This window comes from Microchirus variegatus (assembly GCF_963457635.1).
Source record: "Microchirus variegatus genome assembly, chromosome: 2".
NCBI lineage: Eukaryota > Metazoa > Chordata > Actinopteri > Pleuronectiformes > Soleidae > Microchirus > Microchirus variegatus.
The window spans coordinates 31,854,049-31,876,646 of NC_139803.1; the positions used below are offsets into that span (position 1 = coordinate 31,854,049).

The 22,598-nt window shown below is 39.6% G+C and overlaps 1 protein-coding gene across 2 annotated transcripts in view; it reads left to right on the top strand.

Moving 5' to 3' along the window:
- The window catches only part of atrn (attractin), a gene marked incomplete at both ends in the record, with an annotated part of 118,626 nt that overhangs the window by 18,404 nt on the left and 77,624 nt on the right, over positions 1 to 22,598 (top strand). Inside the window, 14 exons of one of the 2 annotated variants that reach the window (XM_083910059.1) lie at positions 2,237 to 2,405; positions 3,176 to 3,266; positions 4,787 to 5,039; positions 6,600 to 6,783; positions 6,866 to 7,020; positions 10,976 to 11,060; positions 13,902 to 14,119; positions 16,017 to 16,138; positions 16,253 to 16,391; positions 16,959 to 17,140; positions 19,035 to 19,254; positions 20,305 to 20,490; positions 21,566 to 21,811; positions 22,317 to 22,454. In XM_083910059.1, coding sequence (XP_083766185.1) covers positions 2,237 to 2,405; positions 3,176 to 3,266; positions 4,787 to 5,039; positions 6,600 to 6,783; positions 6,866 to 7,020; positions 10,976 to 11,060; positions 13,902 to 14,119; positions 16,017 to 16,138; positions 16,253 to 16,391; positions 16,959 to 17,140; positions 19,035 to 19,254; positions 20,305 to 20,490; positions 21,566 to 21,811; positions 22,317 to 22,454 — 2,388 coding nt within the window. The remainder of the gene's footprint in view (positions 1 to 2,236; positions 2,406 to 3,175; positions 3,267 to 4,786; positions 5,040 to 6,599; positions 6,784 to 6,865; positions 7,021 to 10,975; positions 11,061 to 13,901; positions 14,120 to 16,016; positions 16,139 to 16,252; positions 16,392 to 16,958; positions 17,141 to 19,034; positions 19,255 to 20,304; positions 20,491 to 21,565; positions 21,812 to 22,316; positions 22,455 to 22,598) is intronic. The other variant, XM_083910060.1, reaches the window with a different exon arrangement.

The following is a 22,598-nucleotide window of genomic DNA, read 5'->3' on the forward strand; positions in this document are numbered from 1 at the left end:
ACCAAAATGTGTCCGTTCTTAATGATTTCTTTGTAACATGGAGCAAAGACACCAGAAAATATTCACATTTAACAAGCTAAAAATTCAGAAAACTTTTAAAATCAACTATTTACTGGATCTAATTGTTTTAGTAAAGTCATGGACATCTATTATTATTATTATTGTTGTTGTTTTTTTGTCTTTTAATCAGACACCATATGGCCCTGAGCACTCTATTCGTTATTATTCGTTTAAGCAGCTCTTCTGTGCACAAGCAGAAGAGAGATGGCGGCTTCATTTAACTGCAGTAATATCAGCAGTGTTGTTGTGTGCTCACAAACTAATACAGGCCAAGGGAGTCGAGGAACAGACGAGCAGCCAATTCCTCTTAGTCTTTATTACACTGTCATGGTGTTTTAGCAGAGGTTGAAGTGCTCTCTCTCTCACTCTCTGTGCCGACCGTGATCCAAATGAAGTCGTAATCTACAGCAACTCCGTTTCACAACTTTCAAACGTGTTGTTTCTTGTTATTTATGAGGTAAATTGTTGTTTGTTGACCAAAACTGGAGTCCAATTGAAGGATATTAGCCACTGGGGGAACGCTCTCTCTCTGCTTTCCTGTCACATGGTCACCTCTGCATTGTTTTTTTTGATTAAGATCTAGAAGAAACCCACTCCCACTGGTGGACATCCTGTTATGGAGCGAGTGATAACAGGTTTTTTTATCTGTGACTTTCATCAGGGTTTGCGAAGGACTTAAATCAACAAAGCGACCACAAAGTTTATCAGAACCCACTGTAATTCATATGATCAACAGGGGAAGTGTTTATTCTTTCTATTCCTGGCATTCAGTAGTGATTTCCGCTTTGTGCTGCCGTTATTGTTCTTGTCCAGTGACAGGAAAAGCCAAATAGCTAGTTTTATTTCACTTTGTCTGTCTTAATTTTACCTTCTCGATAACTTTATCCTCCACCTTTAAACGCTCTGCTCCTTCTTTCACGCCTCACTTTTATAATTTAGAAAATGATAAATCAGGTTTTGTTCACAGTTTCTTCGGTAGAGAGCAGATGGCTGCAGTTTCTTTCTCTTTTTTTTCTCTTTTTAATTCACGCTGCTCGACAGCAGGACATTAATGTAAACTAATGATGCCTGTGAAAGTTTAATCCTCTAATTAGTGCGGGGACTTTTTACAAGCTCGAAAGTTTGTTTCTGATTTTACCTCAAGGAAATCTGGTTCAACGATCCCCTGAATGGTGAAACAGTTCTCTGCGCTATACTAAATGATCTTATTTCCTTACTGTTTACCGCTGCCTTGATGCTCTGTTTCTCATCTATTTTATTATTTTGTGGCCGTTATAATCGGGTAAAATCTTCAGGCTTGATAACAAACAAGCAACCCGTGCAGCTCGAGTAATTATACAAAAAAGAAGAAAGAGTAACCGCTTCCCTTCTTTACTTCATCAGCATGCATCACGTCTTATGGTTTACCCGTGCGTTCCGTAGTCAGAAGTCGGATTTTCCGAGAACTGGATTTTCTTGGAACTTGGAAATTTGGAGAAACCTCAAAAAACCTTGACATAGGAGTTCGGATTGGCTGCCACTTACATCAACTTTTACAGTTAATTGCAATTTTGTCTTCGGCTAGCCAGATCTGTGGTTCCATTAGCTTGAACACAGCCAACTTGCAGTTTCTGAATCCCCAACGACAATGTCAGTGGAACGCGCAGTATGCTTTAGGTTTCGCTCAAGTTCTACAGCGACAAATAGTCTTCCAACTTTTAGTCATTCATACGTTTAAATAGTGTTGGAAAAAAATACTTATAAAATAAATGCTAACACATCCCAAAGTGGGACTAACCCACATAGATGAGATGGTTTTGGAGATAATTACTATTCTGTGTGTATTTTGACCGGGAAATGATAAAAGAAGCCAAGACGACAGCGATGAAAAACATGGAGAAACCTATTCCGGAGCAGTTTTACACTAATGAGGAGACTGAATTCATGCTCTTACGTATCTTAAATAATAAAATATTTCGGTTGGTGAACGGCATTAAGACAAATGCTAACAGTTAGCTATGTGTGATGTAATAGGCTGATCATTTGAAAGACAACGAATCAGTTCCCCACTCGCGCTCGTGTGACAGTCTTCCGATTAACTGGTGCAGTCGAGCTTCAACTGTAGCTTGACTTAACTTCTGTGATTTATTTTCCTGCAGATTATTCTTTATACTTTATTGTTTCCATCATTCCTCAGGTCCAGACTGCTCCATTCCAGCGCCTGCCAATTCCTCCTTCTGGGGCAGGGAGGAGTACGCCGAGCCCGGGCTGGCCAGAGCTTCACACAAGGCCGTCGTGGACGAGGACATCATGTGGGTCGTCGGGGGCTACGTCTTCAACACCTCCGACTATCAGATGGTCAAAGCGTGAGTCCACTCACCGTGTGAGCACAGTAGATTTTTACCTGGTATATAAAGTGCTGAGGTCATAACTGGCTGTGCCTCAGTGAACAGCTATTGCACCATTCCTGACCGTTGAGGGTTAATAAAAAGCGGGAGTCGGCTCTCTGTTTGGCCCAGAGTGAAGGATGTAATCAAAAACCATGAAATTACAGGATAGACTGATGTTCCTCACCCTGAACTCCACCCAGGAAGATCACCCTTATTCCTTTTGACTCATTGGTTTTGGTTTATGGTTTCCTGGCAGCCCAAAGTCTGCTCCAAGGTTCATCATGATAAGAGACTTTAAAACACTTTACCTCACTTCTTATTTGCTATCCTTACATATTTAAATGAGAGAATTGCTCCTTAACACTTATAAGTTTGCTTGGTTATGCTGCCTTAAATTATACGACGGATGATTGTGAACGTCACTGGCCATATAACTTGCCTGCATCCTTTATTTTGACATGCTAAATGCCCACTAGAGGGCAGTGCAAACTTGATAGTCACTGAAACTGAAGAAAACATCCATGACAACAGGCTAACTTGTTGTTAAACTTACTTCCTCTTTTTCTTTTGGTCAACTCACTTTAATTATTAGTCACACTGCCCTCTGTCAGTTTCCAGTGATACTGCTCTGTTTTGTCCGCATACATATGAAACAAATCGATCCTTCCTGGGTTTATGTTGGCTGTTTTTGGGATAAATCCGACCAAAAATCTCAGAACCTGACGATCCTTTTTCCGTTTCTGCAGGTACAACCTGAGCAGCAGGAGGTGGCTGACCCTTGACCACTCCGTCAACACCGTCACGCCACGTTACGGCCACTCGCTGGCTCTTCACGAGGTACGCAACGTTCTCTCTGAATCTTCTGTTTCAATATGACTTCAAAAACAACACAGCCAGATGACAACCGAATTACATCCCGAGCAGATGCAGACACTTAATAAAACATCCCCGCCTTGTTATTTATGTTTTCAGTGCTTGTTGTCTGGAACTGAAATCAAAATCTCTGGATTTAATTTACTGCAGTTAAAGTGTCAAAGCAGTTTCTTCTCAGGCTGAGGATCTGCTGACGGAATAATAAATTGGACAGAAGGAGAAGTAGGAGGAGAAGACAGTGTATTTGCTCTGCTCTGTGCTCTGGGACAACAGAGTTTGAGCCACAGTGTTTGCAGAAGCTCAAACTGAATGGCAGATCGCGTATGAACGTGTCTTGTATGTTAATGCGAGCTCTCAAAATGTATCCGGAATCGAAATCTGTTTCGATAAATAACTCATGGAGCTGATTCAAGTCTCAGACAAATCTCCCGACTGATTAACACAAAAAAAAGGCTGATGTAATGACAACATTTCTGCCTCATAATTAATAAACTATCAAAGTATAAATGAGATAAAACTGTTTTATTTGACATCCGAGGGTTAAGAAACACTTCAATCATTGAGCAGAGAAAGTCTGAGGAAGAAATGCAGTTCAGAAAATGAATCTGCTTTCACAACAACAATTAAAACTGAAGTTGAACAAATCAATGCCGAGGTTCAGGATGTGAACTTCAGCATTGATTTGTAATTATGAAGAAAACCACCTGAAATTTAGCTATTGATTAAAATAACAACAACAAAAAAAGACTAAGTAACTGAATTCCAATTATAACCATAATAATAAGAATAAAAGTGCATTTATTCCAGTCCAAAAAACTAAATAAAATTCAGGTTTAACGTTATTATTTAAAGGAAGTGTTTGACTTATTTCCCCAAATTCTCAGCTGTAAAAGGATAAAAAGTCCTTGGATATATATCAAGGCCTTGGACCGAAATGTGCCCTTTAAGACATTAAAATACTTTTTTAAACAAACTGGAAGCTTGTGTGAAGAGGCCAGTATAACCTGTTAGATGGCTTTTTTTTCCTGTTATCTCGTATTAAATATCTGGAAAAAAAAGTCTAAAAGATACAACAAATATTGCTCCAATTCATTCAAGTAGATCTATTTCTGGCTTATTTACAAAGAAGTATCTTGGTTTGGCTGCGGGTAAGGTAACAAAAACCTTCAGTTTCTGTAGTTGCTGTACGAGGTACTCTTTCACTTCATTTTTAATTAATAGAGAGTGTTAATTCAACGAGTTTCTGCTGGAAATAACAAATAATTGTTGTCAAAGTAAAGAGTTTTATGCCCAAAGAGGAAGCTTGGTAGATTTATTTTGCGGTTTTATGAAGGAAAACGTCATCTGATGACAGGACATATGACAAATATTGCAAAAAAAAGTTGCGTGTATGGAAATAATATGTTCAAACTTATATTTACTCTGTTAAAATCTGCAAAATCCAAACTGAAACTTGCTGCGCTCGCTTGCTTTGTCTCTTCCAGGGAAAGATCTACATGTACGGAGGGAAGATCGACTCCACGGGGAACGTGTCCAGCCAGCTCTGGGTGTTCTACATCCAGAACCAGACCTGGGTCCTCCTGAGTCCGCGGGCCAAAGAGCAGCAGTACGCGGTGGTGGGACACTCGGCCCACATTGTGCCTCCTCTCCAGGAGGGCGGCAGTGCTGTCATGCTGTCCCTGTTCGGACACTGTCCTCTGTACGGTTACATCAGCTACGTCCAGGAGTACAACATTGGTGAGATGTGTTCTCTCCATATTTCAGGGTTTGTTTATTTGCTGTGGGACATTTGAGCAACGCTGCTTGATCTTTAGGGAAACACTTTAAAGGCTTTTCTTGGAAATTATGCAGTGTTGACAGAAAACCTTTTGAAAAAAAAAAAGCAGAAAAGCAGTTCTGTGTCTGTGTGTTGAAGGTCACATCAGATGTGTCTTTGGAAAACACCAAACATTTTCCTTTTCTCCTTTCCTTATTCCTGCTTTTATTTAAATTTTATTTAATTTTAATTTATTTAATTCCTGCTAACTTGCGCTGCTTCCATGCTCCATATAATAACCTCTGTTCTCGGTGCGAGCGCTTAATAAATCACTTTACAACAAAAGGAAATTAACACTAGCCTCTAAAATGAAGCAAATTAACTTGTGTACCCGGATCATGCACAGAACTCAGTAAAACCAGCTTTCATTTTAAGGCCTCATTGTCTCCTTAATGTCACTTTATCTGGGAGAGAATGGGATGAATTAAACTGTCACAGTGGCTGAAAGACCAGAGTTTATCTCCTATTTGCTCACAAATGGACATGATTGATTTGGTTATTATGGTCACCTGAGTGATCGCCATTTGTTTTTTTTTTTAGTTATTTGATCTGCATTTTCAGAAGGTCTTCTCTATATTTATTCAGGCCGTGGCTAAGTGGAAAGGGAACTGGGCTTATACTGTAACTGGAGGGTTGCTGGTTTGAGTTCCCCCCAGGTCGAATACCACTGAAAAGTACAAGAAATTCAGGATAATTTAAAGGAACTGTGTTGTTTACAAATATAAATATTTAGTTTTGTCATAAACAGAAATGCATGGATTAGCATAAAAAAAAACTAAAAAAAACCTTTCAGTCTACGAAATGGTGCCAAGTGCTCACTCTCACGGGAGCTGTTGTGTGAGTATATTACAATATCGGATTTCGCAATCATGACTCATCATAATCGTGATAATATCACATCTGATATATATGATAGTGTATAGAGACATAAATATCAGGATTATATCGTATTGTGACTTAATGATTATTTTGTATCGAGACTTAAATATCGTGATAATATTGTTTAGAGATTTGAATATTGTGATAATATCGTATTGTGACTTAAATATCGTGAGAATATCGTATGGAGACTTAAACATTGTGAGAATATCATATCGAGACTTAAATATTGTGATAATATCGTATCATGATAATATATATTGTGTCTAAATAATGTGATAATATCGTATTGTGACTAAATATCATAATAATATCATATTGTGACTGAATATCGTATCGTGACTAAATATCATGGTAATATCATATCTAATAGCGTGTTAATATCGTATCATGACATATTGTGAGTAAATCGTGATAATATCATGTTGTGGTGTCTCTGGTGACACCCACCCCCCCACCACAATAGATAATAAGTTGCAGCCCTATCTGAAACACTTGCAGCCTCTTTAATGTCAGGTAATTGTGTTGCGTCTTTGTTTCATGTGCTGTTATCACTTCTCTGTTGCTGAGTAAAAAATATTTGTGTGACCCCTGATCTTCAGCCCAGAACACATGGAGCATGGTGTCCACAGACGGCGCCCTGGTGCAGGGCGGCTACGGTCACAGCAGCGTTTTCGACCCGGGCACCAGAGCCATCTACATCCACGGCGGCTACAAGGCCTTCAGCGCCACCAAGTACGGCCTGGCCGGAGACTTGTACAAGCTTGATGTGGACAAGAGGAAATGGTGAGGACTTTTTTTTTCTGTTTTGTCCCAGTGTCCCCCAATGTGCTCTGTGTTGAAAGAAACACGGCTGTGGTTTGTGCAGGACGATCCTGAGAGACAGCGGCTTCTTCCGCTACCTCCACACGGCGGTGATCGTGAGCGGGGCGATGCTGGTGTTTGGAGGAAACACGCACAATGACACTTCCATGAGCCACGGCGCCAAGTGCTTCTCCTCCGACTTCCTGGTCTACAGTCTGGGTCAGTTACACACACTCACATATTCTACAAACCCCCACACACACAGTCCGCCTCCCTCCCTCGCCTCACTTCTGCTGAGCTTGCAGCAGTTGTTGTTTTTTATTTCTTCTTCTTCATCCTGCCCCGGAGCTGCTTTACATTCATACTTTGACGTGGGCTCGCTCTCGGGATCTCGTCAGTGCAGCCGCAGTGTTTTGTTGTTTGGATATTGAGCCGCTCCGCTGAGGCAACAGAAGGTCAAACGCTGCGGCTCCGTGTACACAAGTGGTAAAACCACAAACAGCAGCTAATGATGTGGACTGCTGTGTTTTTACAGCAGCGTAGAGTCTCTGTCTGCTCTAAAGTAAATGGTAAATGGACAGTTTTTTTTGGTATGTTTTTACTCAGAGCTGCTTTAAACTACACTGTGTGACAATATCCGATATTATCGCTCATAGGGCTGGGGGAAAAATAAGTGAATGTGTGATTCAAGATGTTACTTCTTTATGTCACAGTTGTAACTTTCCTGTTTACACATACTTCATTTAGTTTGATTTCTCGTTGTTAAAAATAGCGTCAGATAACTAAGTGGTGAGCGATCACACAGTGAGACATCAATACAAGATGCATTGACAATCGTCTTCGAATCAAATTGTAATCGAATCTTAAGATTCCCACCCTTAATCCCTCATCGCGAATTTCTATTATCGTGATAATCGGAAATGGAGAAAAACATAAATAGCTACATATGTCCTTAATGACTTGTTATGATCGCATTAAATTAATTATTTTCTCCTTAAAAAATATGCATCCTATCTTCGTTCTTTCTAAATATATTATTTCAGTTAGTCACTTCTAATGCTGAATTTACGCTACACTGTTAAGTAAAACAGAGTAAATTCAAAGAGGATTTCATTGCTGTATTGAAAACAGGTCGGCTAACGTGTAAAAATAAGCGATATGTTGACACTGCTGTGTGATTGACCTCGTGTTTGTGTTTGAAACTGGAGTTTATGATTTTGCGACAGGACAGTGAACACATCACGCAATTTAGGGATCCTTTCACTTCCATTACAACTCAAAATAAAGCACCATGGTACAGTAGGGTTATTAAGACGGTTATCAGCTGTTGCAGCCCAACAAGAGTTAATAAATATGAACTAAACTTTTATTTGAGTTGATGAACTGTACATTTAATTATGTAAAATGTCTCTTTTACATCTTTAGTACCCGCTCTGTAATGCTTTAAGCCTGAATTACTGTGATTTTTAAGTATACACGGTATATTTGAAATGTCTAAATATCCACACATGAGAAAAAAGGGGCTGCTGTCGTCTTTCAGATTTAATTGCAAAATCCTTAAAAGCTCTTTCCTCGGGAGGAAACCCACCAGAGACCAATCAGAAACTCTTTTAAAAACTTCTAACACGCACAAGTGCTAGAATTAAAGTCAGACAGGAATATAATATAACTTTTCCTTGACTTGTATATTATTCTATTGAAAGATAGAGAGAAGACGGGATTTTAGTTTTGGGAGAATTTCCCCGCGGAGCTGCAGCTCGCGCTTGACGACTTCTCCTGGAGGATTTTCCCAGTGCAGGTAAACACGGGAGCGATGAAAGCAAAGTCAAGTCGAGGAAAGCAGGATTCACAGCGGAGGCTTCAGGGACAAAGTCATCTCACGTGGAGAATGCTAATTCTGCCGTTTATTCTTCTTTTCTGTCCCCGCTTTTTCCCCCTCACTCGACTCAGTTTTGCCTCAATCGAGACGCCGTGGAATTAAGCCACAGCAGATACTAGCATGTAAAACTGTGCGTTCTCAAGATACTTGTCACAATCACCGAAATCGGAAGAAGAAAAGTATGAAAATAACGCAGCTGCATTTTACATTCGTGTTCAGCATGACTCAGCAGTTTCGAGCATTACGTTTTGCTCCTTAATTTGTTCATTTAAAATATGGATATTTGCCCTGGTGTATCGATGATTGTATTGCACGAGGGACGGCGATATGTCACCAAATTGATATTTTGACCCACACCGAGTTAAATACCATGATTTTTATCACAACATATGGATAATAATACTTTACACTAGTACTAGAGAACTTGGCTTTCGACCAAAAATACCATGATATATAACGAAAGAAGTGATTATTTTCTTTATAGATTCTTTTCTTCCTGGATCAGTAAGACTTAGATATGCATATCTGACTGCTTTACACCTAAAAGGAGTGGTTTAAGTGTTTAAGTAATAGTGGGAACAGCTGGGCGACCGTCAGCAGCAGCAGCAGCTCTGTGATCATCTGTTAATTAGGGGTCGACATTGACCGCACCTGCAGGACTAGTTGCTCCTCCTTAACGAGTCGATTAGAGCGTGGAATTTAAAGGTGGTGGTGTCGTAAATCCCTGCTTTGCACCGCGCGCAGTACCCGGTCTGTGACAGCAGAGGGCAGTGTCTGCCTGTGAATGTGCATCTCCTGCTGCAAGACGTCACTGCCTCCTCCTCCTCCTCCTCCTCCTCCTCCTGTGGGAGAACATGATGACTTGCACTGCACTGAAGGAAGTGTAGGTGATGTACTGCAGTCATTCTGCTCTGCTCCTGAACGCTTTGACTTTCACACTCTTGTTCTCCTCTTCTTGTTGTTGTTCTTCTTCTTTATTTAAATGAAACCTAAGAGGAATTATTAACATACATACATACTGTCTTTTTAGAGGGGGAAAAGCTTTGAAGAGTTGATTTGATTTGGAGGTCGAGACTCAGCTGAAGAACACTGATTAGACGAGACAACAAGCGGGACTTGAGATGAAAGAATGAATTAAAAACACCAGGAAAAGTATCATATATTGAGAAATATTAGATATTAAAATAACAAAAAACAGACCTTTCTTCTTTATGCTGCTTAATCACCTTAGTTAGTCCACCGTGTGTTATTGTAAGTCTTATTTTCCTCATCGTCAAAATGATTTTTCACAGCTGGTGCACTGGATATTTTTTGAGTTTTGATGCTAACTGAAGGATCTTGTCAGAAATAATGAGTGAATTACATTAAAAATTACATTACAAAAACGACGTAAGTTCTGTTTCTGTGTGGTTAAGACCAACAACTACTGAATTCATTTTCTACTTGATGGCAAGGCAAGTTTATTTGTGTAGCACCTTTCAACAACAAGGTCATTCAAAGTGCTTTACATAAAACGTTAAACAGCATAGAAATGAGATGTTTGTAAAATGACATTCAGCTATAAAATTAAATTAAAAAACTAAAAACAAGCAGGTAAACTATATAAGTAATGGAAAATAAAATGCAATACAAACTAGAAAAGCACTCGGAGAGCGCAGACCTCAGCCAAGGCAGCTCAGTGCCTACAAAATACACCCTGCCAGAGCGCAGTGTGTACGGATCTTGTCCCATTGCGGACATTTTCTAAATTTCATCCAAATTCGTCCGTGAATTTTCGAGTTATGTTGCTAACAGACAGACAGACAAACAAACAAACTCAGGCGAAAACATATACCTCCTGGCGGAGGTCAAAAAAGGTGGCATTCGGGAGAATCCCATGTGGATACAAGAATAGCTGCTAATCTCCCTCTCACTCGTTTTAAAACACCCATTGTATCATTGAATAAAGTTTAACAAAAAAAGGGTACATCCCTAATTAGGGAAAATAAGTAAAAAGCACACACACATCAGACTGCATTTATCTCAGCCAGGATCGTCACTCGTGGATCTGTCAGGCTCCTCTCGCTGCCTTAGTCAAGGACATTTTTATTTATTTATTTATTTTTATATATATACACGTTTTTTTTCCCCTCAGACTTGAGTTGTTGATGGACTCCAGGGTATGAGTTGTTAAAGGTCTCGCAGTCATGTCGACTGCTGAAGACGACACGTATGATTGAATATGTGGGGGCAGCAGGTCAGCGCATTGACCTCTCTGTCTTCTCCTTTTTTTTTTTTTTTATATTTCCATTCCAGCGTGTGACGAGTGGACGGTGCTGCCTCGACCCGACCTCTACAGTGACGTCAACCGCTTCGGGCACTCGGCAGTCTTCAGTGACAGGTAATCACTTAACTGCATAAGGAAAGGAGATGATAATGTTTTCGATCTACGTCACAGAAAAATGATCACATTTTCACGAGAAATCCCTGTCACTTAAAATGGACAAAACTATAAAAATCCTATCTCGGTCCAAACCAATTTGGTGTGTGTATGCAAGATCAGACCCTTCAGATTGAATCCAGATTACAGATTTGGTGTCCATTTAAACATGATTCAGTCCCGTGAACCCAGGGGTGTCCAAATATTTTTAACGAGGGCCATATTTGATAATAACAACCACAAAAACAAATGTTTCTGTTCAGGAATATGAGTAAATAACTAATATGACATCTTAATCAAGAAATAATAATATGATTATCATCAGACTAAATTTCATCCAGATTGGATCCAGATTACAGATTTGGCGTCCATTTAAACATAACATGATTCGGACCCATTAACCCAGGGTTTCCGGGGGGCCAATGGTCCTTCTTTTTTTCAACATAACAACCACTAAAACACATATTTCTGTTAAGGAATGTGAATAAATAACTATAATATAGCATCTTAATCAAGAAATAATAATATTTTAGCATTAAAAACATAATTAATATTTTATTTAACCATTGAAGAAACTACTAATAATAATTTATGGTAGCTGTAGCTTTAAGCGGTGGTCTAATACAATTATTAAGCGTTGTATAAGCAGGTGAAGTTTTAATCTTGTTCTTCTGTTCCTACTTGTACTGCAGTTATTGACAGAAAGAAAGAGAAATATAAATGTGTGCAGCGTGTAAGTTATGTAAGAGCAGAAGATATAAAAGGCTGTAAAAAAAAGTGGTACGAGTAAATAACTATAATATGACTATTTTATAGCTTATATCTTAATCAAGAAATAATAACATTTTAGCCTTAAAAACGCAATTTAGGTGAAAGAGTTTATACATACTGGTGTATTTAACCATTATAGAAACATAAAATTTGATTTTGATAACTACTAATGCTGTTATCAAAAAGAGAAATAGGAATATCAATTTGTGCAGTGCGTAAGTTATGTTAGAGCAGAAGATGTAAAAGGCTGTAAACAAAAAATTGGTGCGATCTGAAAGTAGCATTTTATAAAAGTCACAAAAGAGGACGTGCCTACTCGGAGAAACGGTTTTGTGGTGAGATGTTTTTGGTTCTAAAAGGACATCATGGTACAGGAGACTGTACACAGGATACTGCTGCAGCCATTTGTGGTGGTGTTGATGTTATTATTATTATCATTATTATTTATTTATTTATTATTAATAATAATATTATTACTATTATTAACGTATAAGTAAAGTTTGTATGCGCAGACATTTTAAAGAAAGAAAGAACTTGCATGTTCATCTGAGATCTGTAGACGCTATAGAGATAAAATGGAGTAGGATCATCAGCATTGCGCAGTTAATATTCGCACCATTGAAAGGAATTCTGTTGTTTGGTCCATCTTGTGACGTTGTTACACCATGGCAACAAGTCGAGCCTGTGATCGCTCGTGACGGTTCCATAAAAACACATGTACGGACGTGCATGTGGACTATTGACTGTCTTGAGATGTACTGCAGCCTTATGATACTGCTGCTCGTTACGTCAATACTGTCTAAAATTAAGAAAAGAAGAAGAAGAAAAGAGAAGAAGAAAAAAACTACTCTGTGGTAATGGGGGCGGGATTAGATAAGCTTTGCTTCTCCTGCTTTTCCCTTTCGGTCATGTGTATGAATTTAAATGTGGATGTGTGCAGATTGTTGATTAACTGTCATGCCCGAAATAAACAAATAATTAATTCATTCATTCATTCATTCATTCATTCATTCATTCATTCATTCATTCATTCAAGACTCCCACGTCCTCCTCCTTCTCCTGATCAGTGGAATCAGCAGGAAGTTCATGAGTGAACAGCTTGAAGTCTGACCTTTGTTCACGATTCAAGGGGTTTTTGATCAGTGTTGAGCGAATTAGCTGTCCTTCCTACTTCCACCACCGCCAACACCACCACCACCACCACCATCATCACCATCATCATCACCAGCAGCAGCAGCACATGTTCACACAAACTAATCCCAGCAGCTGAACAGAGGCCTGTGGCAAGAGATGTTTAAATATGCACTAGACTTGGCATCCAAACACACTCACACACTCACAGAGAGAGAGAGAGTCATAAATACACTGTCACAGCAGGGTCGTCTGTCGCTTCCATCATCCACACAGGAAGTGTGGATTCAGCAGACGTGTGCGGTGTGCAGGTTGACTCTCGTCTTTTCATGCCTCCAGGCGACAACGAGTGGCTGCAGGTGTTGTTGTTTGCGTCCCTCTGTTTTTAACCATATCTCAAGAATTTTTTATTTATTTTTTTTTTTTTAATTACATTTTTGGGACTTTCATCTTCCCTAATGTCTCTCTGGTGAAGCACGTGTTCTCTAACCACTCTTGCCAGAATTTGCAAATAAAGGAAGGGGCGTGTCTTTGTTTTCACGATAGTACTTCAAGGTGATAAGAGATAGATTATTATTAGTGTAGTCTTTGTGATATGTAGACAAATGCCATAAACTCACTACGAAAGGACCAGGATTTCTATTTCACTTAAAATGTGCATTTAAACCATTTTTTTTGTGTTTTTTTTGGGACAAAACATTCACTTGAGTACTTGAGTGCAAATTAAAGGTCAGAGGACGCACTATACACTATATTTGTGCTTTAAGTGAAGGCAAACATTTACCTACACCTTATGTTTGTATAATATATCAATGTATATGAGAAATGACAAAAATGGAACCCTTAAAAGTCAGGAGTTCCTTTTTGGATAAGGCCTGAAACTCTTCTCCCTCTTCTCAGTGTGATGTACGTGTTCGGCGGCTTCAACAGCCTCCTGCTCAGCGACGTCCTCATGTACACGTCACCCAGCTGCGCGGCCTTCTCCACCGCGGCGTCCTGCAGCCAGGCCTGGCTGGGGATTCACTGCGCGTGGAACAGCTCGCTGGAAACCTGCCTGCCCTGGGAGAGCAACGCAGCAGAAGCGCAGCAGATCCCTGCCTCCTGCAACACCAGATCATGTAGGTGACATTTTAAGATTCTCTCAGGGTCTTTGCAGAACTCATTTTAATTTGTTTTTAGAGCGAGTTTGCTTGTGTATTTGCCAGGTGCAAGATTCTACAGAAAAAAGTTCCTTTCTTTCCACCTTCAACACAATTATTTGAACATTCTTCTTCTTGTCTTGACAAAAAGCTTGTGATATGCTGCATAGGATTCAAAATATTGTGATATATTCTTTGGAATCATTCTTCTTCTATAGCAGGAGTTCTCAAACGTTTTATACCTATATAGTAGGCCTGTTTACAGTGGTGTAAACAGGCCGAGCAAGGTTATACCTCTTCACGAAAATTCACCTCGTTAATAAAAAAAACGGCTGGGACTAACTTTTTTTTTCATAATTGATTAATCTGTCAATTATTTCCATGATTAAACGAGTAATCTTGAATGACGATGTCCTCAGACCACAAACTGAAATTATTCAGATTGAATAATTAGTCAAAGACACAAGAAAATATTCACATTTAAGAAGCAAATTTTATTAATTAAATGATTTTAGTCATCGATTAATAATCGTTTAATGGGGTAATTGTTTCAGACACCATGAAACATCACAATATTTCAGTGTATTCAGAAGTTCTTACCACCCCTGTTCTTCTTGATATACCAAATATATGTGTCCTTGTAGAGGTGTGTCAGTGTCAAGGACACACACACACACACACAGATATCGCCCCATCTATACTTGAGTGTCCCTGGTGTATTGATGTTTCCTATGAAGACATGTCACGACATGTAACATTGTTTCTTGTTGATGTCCAAGTCCTGCTGCCCTTTTGTGTGCATGTGTGTCACAGAGGACATGAGGAGGTAATCATCAAGGACACTTCAAGTCAGCTCTCTTCTTTTTTTTTCTCCCCCTACTGAGAATTCTCTTCCATTTTGCTGTTTTGCCATTTGTCACAAGGAAAATCCTCACTTTCTTCATTGCGGCGCCCCCTCTCATTTTTCAATGCCGCGCGTGGACATAAGCGCTGGCAGATGGAATCTGTGCCGCGGAATAAGTTTGAGGGAGATTTAATACCAGGGAGGCTCTGAGCTGCTGCTGCTGCAAACCTCACCTCAGTTTCCCTCAGAATGTTCAGGACATTGTTGACTGATCTGGAAGAAACAGTATTCCACACACTGTTGTCAAGGAACCTGACAAACAGAAATCTGTCCTGACACTTTCATTTTTGAGCTTTAAATGAAATGGCACATTAACTTTCAATATTAATAAGTCTTATGTTAGTTCCACATAATCAGAATCATGTAAAAATCTAACAATTTAGAAGACATTTCTGGTCGTTAATACACATAGAAGGTGTTGGACGAGAGCAAAACAAACAAAGGTTCCAGGAAACTAGAGCAGCTAGAGCAGAGAAAGGTGAATATTTACTGAACATAAAAATGAAAAACCTGTGCAATATGAAATGATTATTACATGAACTTTCAATATTGAAGTATCAGGTAAATCTCTAACAATTTCAGGACTGTTCTGGTCGTTAATCTGTCAAAACAGATAATATAAGACTGAGAAAGTTAAAATTACCCTGTAATACCAAGCAGACTCTTGAAAAGCTGCAACTAACCTTCATTTTCTTCTTCCATTTACCTGTCCAGTATTTTTATTATCAATTAATCACCTAGTTTTTTTTCTGTTTCCTGAGAAAATTGAGGAAAAGTGTAAAAAACGTGCATTTAAGAAGCCTAAAATAGTTAATGATAAATGCCGTAATCAAACAAACTATTATCCTCTTATCGGAAGGAAATTAATTTACTCTTGCTCCAATAAATTCTCCCTAAAGTGCCATTTCGTCTCCATTTCATTCAGAATATGATATGATTTGTCGAAAGTAAACAATTGTCGTCATGTTGCAGATGCCGACAACGAGAGGTGTGACCAGTACACGGACTGTTTCAGCTGCACCTCCAACACCAACGGCTGTCAGTGGTGTTCGGCTCAGTGTGTTTCTCTGGGAAGCAACTGCACGTCTGCTTCGGTAAGAATTTGTTTTTTGATTAAATCCTAAAAAAAAGCATTATCTGCATTATTTGTGTTATCTGGTACTTTATTAAGAGTCCAAGCGTCGTCATTTCTTGCCTTCTTTTCCCAGGGGGCGATAGCAGAAGGTGACATTTGCCCCCGAGACAACCCGTCGTACGTGTGCAACAAGAAAACCAGCTGCAAGAGCTGCGCCGTGGACCAGAACTGTCAGTGGGATTCTCGCAACCAGGAGTGCATCTCACTGCCGGGTAAAATTGTGGAAATTCATCTTTTGAATTTAAAGCAAAATGGCACAACGGGAACAAGTTGCACCACACATTATAACTTATTTTGGTCAAAAACTAGCATAAGCATCAACTTGATTGCTCACAATTACAAATAAAACACCAAAATAAAAGCAGCAGCTAATATTTCTCTGATTACCCTGATGACCAAAAAGATGCTATTAGGTTGAAAAAAAAATGATATCATTGAACATCCAGATTATCCTTTAAATTTAATTTCCCCCTTGATGCAAACACACAGATTGAAAAAGAACATTATATTCTCTCATTATCTTGTAAATTACTGTTATAATGTGTCTGTTGGGCAGTGATTCACCTCACACGTCCCCAAGAGGTGAAAAGATCTAAAGGTTTTAAAGATGATTAAAGGAAATGGAGCCAAAGAAAGTTGTTGTTTTCACCTTTCTTGTGAAATAATATGTTGCTCTTCCTCAGATTGATCGTAACAGGTGGATCAACACAGTTTTTTTTTTTTTTTTTAACCAAACTTCACTGTCTTTTATAAGAACTTTTACTTCATCTCCATTTTAGAAAATGTGTGCGGTGAAAGCTGGCACCTGGTGGGCAACTCGTGTCTGAAGTTCATCACAGCGAAGGACTCGTACGACAACGCCAAGCTCGGGTGCCGGAGCAACAACGCCGTCCTGGCGTCGCTCACCACGCAGAAGAAGGTGGACTTTGTCCTGAAGGAGTTGCAGATAATGAGCGTTGTGGTAAGATGGAGGAGGAGGAGGGAGGGAGGAGTTTGGTTCTGGGTTGTTGCGTATCAGATTAGATAAGTGGGTCATCAAGTTAGCAGTGAATTAGATAAATTTTGAGATAAAAGAAAACCTAAATAAAAGTAAAATACCGACGCTGCTGACGTCCTGTTTGCTTACACCGTCAAATCACTATCGCTATATGATTGTCTCGCGATTTCGTGATTGTCACAGAATCATCGTTTCTCGGCCCATGGATCGAGTATCAGGAGGTACCCTGTGATATTCACACCCCTAGTGTTGAGCTAACAGGAACAGTTAACAAGATGCGTGGCATCTCTTAATGTTAGCTTTCTCCACCGTTATCCCACTGTAAACTCCGCCCTCATTCATTTGAGCAGCTTCACTGCGAAGGTGACATCAAGTAGGGACGCACAGCAAATGAAACTGGCAGGGACTGTTATTTTAGAGTGTGTTCATTTATGAAATGGCGATATATCACCAAATGGAATGTCAACCCTGCATTATTTTCACTGACTCTCATGCACTGGAGTTTGATTATTTGACAAAATACCATACAATCTTTGAAGAGCAGTTTTTTTCTCAAACTCAACATCTTTCCTTAATCTCTGATGTCACATTCTGGTCTTTCTATGGCTTAATTTAATTTAATTTCTTACATGTGATACCAATTTAAAGCTCAACAACTGTAGAAAAAATACATGGGCCTCACTTTACAAGCACAGAGACTCCGAAAACATGCTTCACAAATCCTCCTCTCGTGTTGCATTGCCAATGTCGGTTGCCGTTAAGCAACGCAAACCTTTTCCAGACACGATCAATCAAACCCGAGAGATGCACAAAAAACCCAACGGAACAGTAATTTGAGTCTCGCCCAGTGAGAGATTGAGCTCTCTTTGTTTACTACGGCTGCTACAGCATGACCATTGATTAGAGATGGGATGGATAACAGAGTCTCCCCAGTCCAGTGAAGTAAAACTGCATTCATTGCCGCGATGTCACTGCAGTGGAATTTATGTCGGTACAGATGAAAAATGGCATTGTTGACATGTTCTCTCTCTTTGTTTTTGGTTGTTTCTTACATCCAGGGCAAAGAAAAAAAAGAAAATGAGAGCTATTAAAATGTGTCCTCATCATTGATTTTCAACAAATGTCACATCAGTCTTCAGCAGTGGAGTAACTGGCACTTAACTTGTGGCACTCAAAGAGATTTCCCCAACGTCTTGAGAAGATGAAGGGTTTTTTCCTCTCATGGCTTCATGCCAGCAACACCCAGCGTTTAGTTTTCTCTCTCTCTCTTCACTAGGATTCAAATAGATGCATTGATTAGATGTTGGTGGTCAAAGTTTATGATGGTCAAAGTCTGGGCTCATGGTGATCGCAAATTTTAAAACTGAAATTTTACAAGACAAAAAACATTGACGCTTTACAAGCAAACGTTTGAACACACAATTAAAAATTTACCAGTCCAGATTGGGGTCACAACCGACTACCTCTTTTAAAAAGTGTGTCCCCATATAGAAAGTTTGTAAAACAGATTGTAGACGATGTGTACACCATATTGTTTTGTTTGTTGCTATAACTATTTGGCCAGTAGCTGATGTCAGATATTCGGTTATAGAAATGACCAAATTGTTTCAAAGTATTCCACTCCTTTACAATATCACAAATCATCAAAAATCCGATCATACAGATATTTACAAATAACCTTTTAAACTACTTTCCATCACAAACACGACCTATACTGATGTGTAGCAGATAAAGTGTGCACCTCTACTTTACTCTACTATTCTTGTCACTTGAGTTAAATATCTGAAGAATGAGGAAGTAGTAGTAGAGGAGTGCAAAATAAAGTTCGTTTTTGACCTCTTTGTGTATTTGTTTGCAGTATAAGGCCACAGTGACGCCCTGGGTGGGCCTGCGGAAGATCAACGTGTCGTACTGGTGCTGGGAGGACATGTCGCCCTTCACCAACACCACTCTGCAGTGGCTCCCAGGCGAGCCCAGCGATGCTGGGTTCTGCGGCTACCTAGCCGAGCCGGCGTCCAGCGGACTGAGGGCTCAGTCCTGCATAAACCCAGTGAACGGCAGCCTCTGCGAACGACCAGGTGGGTTATCAGGAAAAAAAGATTTTAGATGATGCTAACCCTAACCCTACACAAGCACTTAAATTAGAGCTGAAACAATTACTCGATGACTCGTCAACTATTTGATAATCGATTAATTGGTTTGAAGCTTTTTTCATGATTAAAACAAGATTTCTGATTGTTTTAGCTTCTTAAATGTGAATATTTTCTTTGTTTCTTTGCTCCACATAACAAAGAAATCATTAAAACTGAATCATTTTGGTTTGTGGACAAAACAAGACATTCGAGAACATCGTCATTTCCAGGTTTGACAAACACTGATCAACGTTTTTTAACATTTTATGACATTTTATGGACCAAGCGATTAATCGAGAAAATAATCAACAGATTAATGGATTATGAAAATAATAGTTATTTGCAGCTCTTACTTAAATATAGTTTATGTATGCTATAGTGACACCTTTTCTTTAACATTCTTAGAAGCGCACACAAATTACGTTTATAGTTGATTATATTGCCTGTTAATTGATTAGTTGTCAGAAAATGTTGAAAAATGTTGATTGGTGTGCTAAGAAACCTCGAAATGCTGATTTTCACATTAATTTTTACAAGTTCAACTGATGTGGATATGATGTATCAGTTACTTGAATTTAGCTGAAATATACAGTGCAGTGTTCTCTGGATGTTGGCTCCACCTCTACTTTACTAAATTACTGTAGCGTCCCTTTAAATTCAGATGAAGCTGCTACCGACTGCTTTCAGAGCGTGTAATGCACAGCCACAAGTAATGGAGGATGATCTTCTGCGCACATTTCCACGATGTTAAATTTCAGGAGTAGACTAAAAGGCAGCAGTGAAAGCCTTTAAGCCTCAGAATTTCAGCCGCGTTGCATCACAATTCTCTACAAGGCTCTAGACGAGGATCAACGTGGCGTCAGTCGTACCAGGACAAACACATTTCATTCTGCTCTCCATGTTTAACAACATCCTGACTTGAAACAACAACAACAGAACTCTCCACCATGTGCAAGCATAAAATAATAATAATAAAAACACACCTGTTCCCCGCAGCCAACCACAGTGCCAAGCAGTGCCGGACGCCGTGTGCCATGCGGACCACGTGCAGCGAGTGCACCAGCAGCAGCTCCGAGTGCATGTGGTGCAGCAACATGAAGCAGTGCGTCGACTCCAACGCCTACGTGGCCTCCTTCCCGTTCGGACAGTGCATGGAGTGGTACACCGTGGACTCCTGTTTACGTAAGACTTCATTCATCCTGTTCCTCTCTTTTCAGCCATTGTCTGGTCAAAATCACTGGATTTGGTCGAAGAAGAAGCATAGAAATCAAGCCTCTTCTATTGCATGCTTCACAAAGATGTAAAGAAAAGTCGGCAAAAGGCTTTTGCCTGTGTCACGGTGTGGGCTGAAGAATATTTAAACACAGCTGGAGAATTATGTCTTTCAAATTGCTTTAAATGGCTGTAGGTGGTAAATGCAAATGTGTTGACGGCTCCTTCTAAAAAGCCTAGAATAACTGTATGGGTATCAGGCATTAAGCCATCTCGACTCAATATTATTATTTAATTGGCCAAATACAGACCTGTTTCATGGATTCTATTGAAAATTCTGTATATAAATGCACTGCAGTGCAGACATCAACTGTATATTGGAGAGACAAACTATTTATGTTCTTATTAAGCAGTTTTTTGTGTTATTTGTTACTGGGGAAAAAAGAAAATTGACATCAGTTATCAGCCATTGTCTGCCCTGATTTCTAAAAAAATTGGCATCTGTATATATTTTCTGTTTTAAACCAGGCTTAAAAACATTACATAATGTTCTTTATTTTTACATCAACACTTTCAATTCTTGAACTGTTCTTGGTCAAGAAGACCATGTTTAAGTTTTCAAAGCCATACTTTCTATTAAAATTCTGATAATTTCTCTCTTTAGTTTAGGTAAATATTTAATTGAATTGAATTGAATTGAATATAATTGTAGTTTCAGTTTCATTACCCTCTCCGCTCTTATTTTTTTCTTTGTAATTTTTAATCCAGCATAATTACCAATAAATGTCATGAAACAAGTTGAGCTGCATAATTTGGGGCATCAAAAAAAGATTCATCTTGGGACATAAAAGCCTATCTTTATTGTTTCATTATATTATTTGTATTGTTTTAACTGTCTTAACACAATCTAACCCTGTTTGAAATGTTATTTTATGTGATGATAATAGCTGCTAGGGGTTTATATGTCTAAACAATTGACAAATTCTCCCTTTGTTGTTTTATTGTAATATTAATAAGAGATCGTTTGTGATTGCTGTCTCTGCAGCGGAGAACTGCTCTGGCTACCGAACATGTGGTCAGTGTCTGGACCAGCCGGGCTGCGGTTGGTGCACCGACCCCAGCAACACGGGGAAAGGCCAGTGCATCGAGGGCTCGTACCGCGGACCCTTCCAGACGTCAGTGCCGGCCCCGTCCACCCTGCCCGGTCTGCCCCACAGCCCTCAGCCGGCCCTCAACGTCAGCATGTGCCCCAACGAGGCCAAATACAACTGGTCTTTCATCCACTGTCCAGGTGTGAGACGTTCTAAATTTATTTGAGTAATATCTGTGATTAATTTCACGGAAATACTGAGTTGTTTTAAGTCAGGGGCCTCACACTCCAATGACCTGGGGGCCACTAAATGTTTAATATGATCAGTAGGGAGCCAGTCAAGTGGAAATAAATAATTTTAGTCACTTAATCTTGCTTTAATCAGCCTCTTTGACTAGAAACTGCAGTATCACAATGTAAACCTGTCACTCTCTAAAAATGCACATTTTCTCCATGGGATTGGGTGTGGATGAATACGTGGTTTACAACGTGACTAATACTTCTTTTCTTACGATTTTAGGGTTGTTTATTATGTGGCTAAAATCAGTTTTAAGTGGTGTCCTTACTGCTATGTTTTCAGTGAGTTTTTGATGCTGACAATTCCTCTAAATATTAAAGTACTGTGTTGTGTGCAGCACCAACAGTAATGAAAAATGTACTCCTGTTTGTGGTGTTTAAGCAGCGTGTTTACTACCCGTCTTTCCAGCTTGTCAGTGTAACGGTCACAGTCAGTGTGTCAACGAGAGCGTGTGCGAGAAGTGCGAGGACCTGACGACGGGCCGCCACTGCGAGAGCTGCATTTCCGGTTTCTACGGCGATCCGACCAACGGCGGCAGCTGCCAGCGTGAGTCTCCTACCTACCCGCCTGTAAATCAGCCACGTCACGTCTTTTGTGCGCACGGCTTCATTTAACTTGTCACTGTTTTACAGTGGAGTTTTATGTGCGCCATTTTCCCAATTCCTGGCCGTGCAGTAAAGTGTTTTTTTC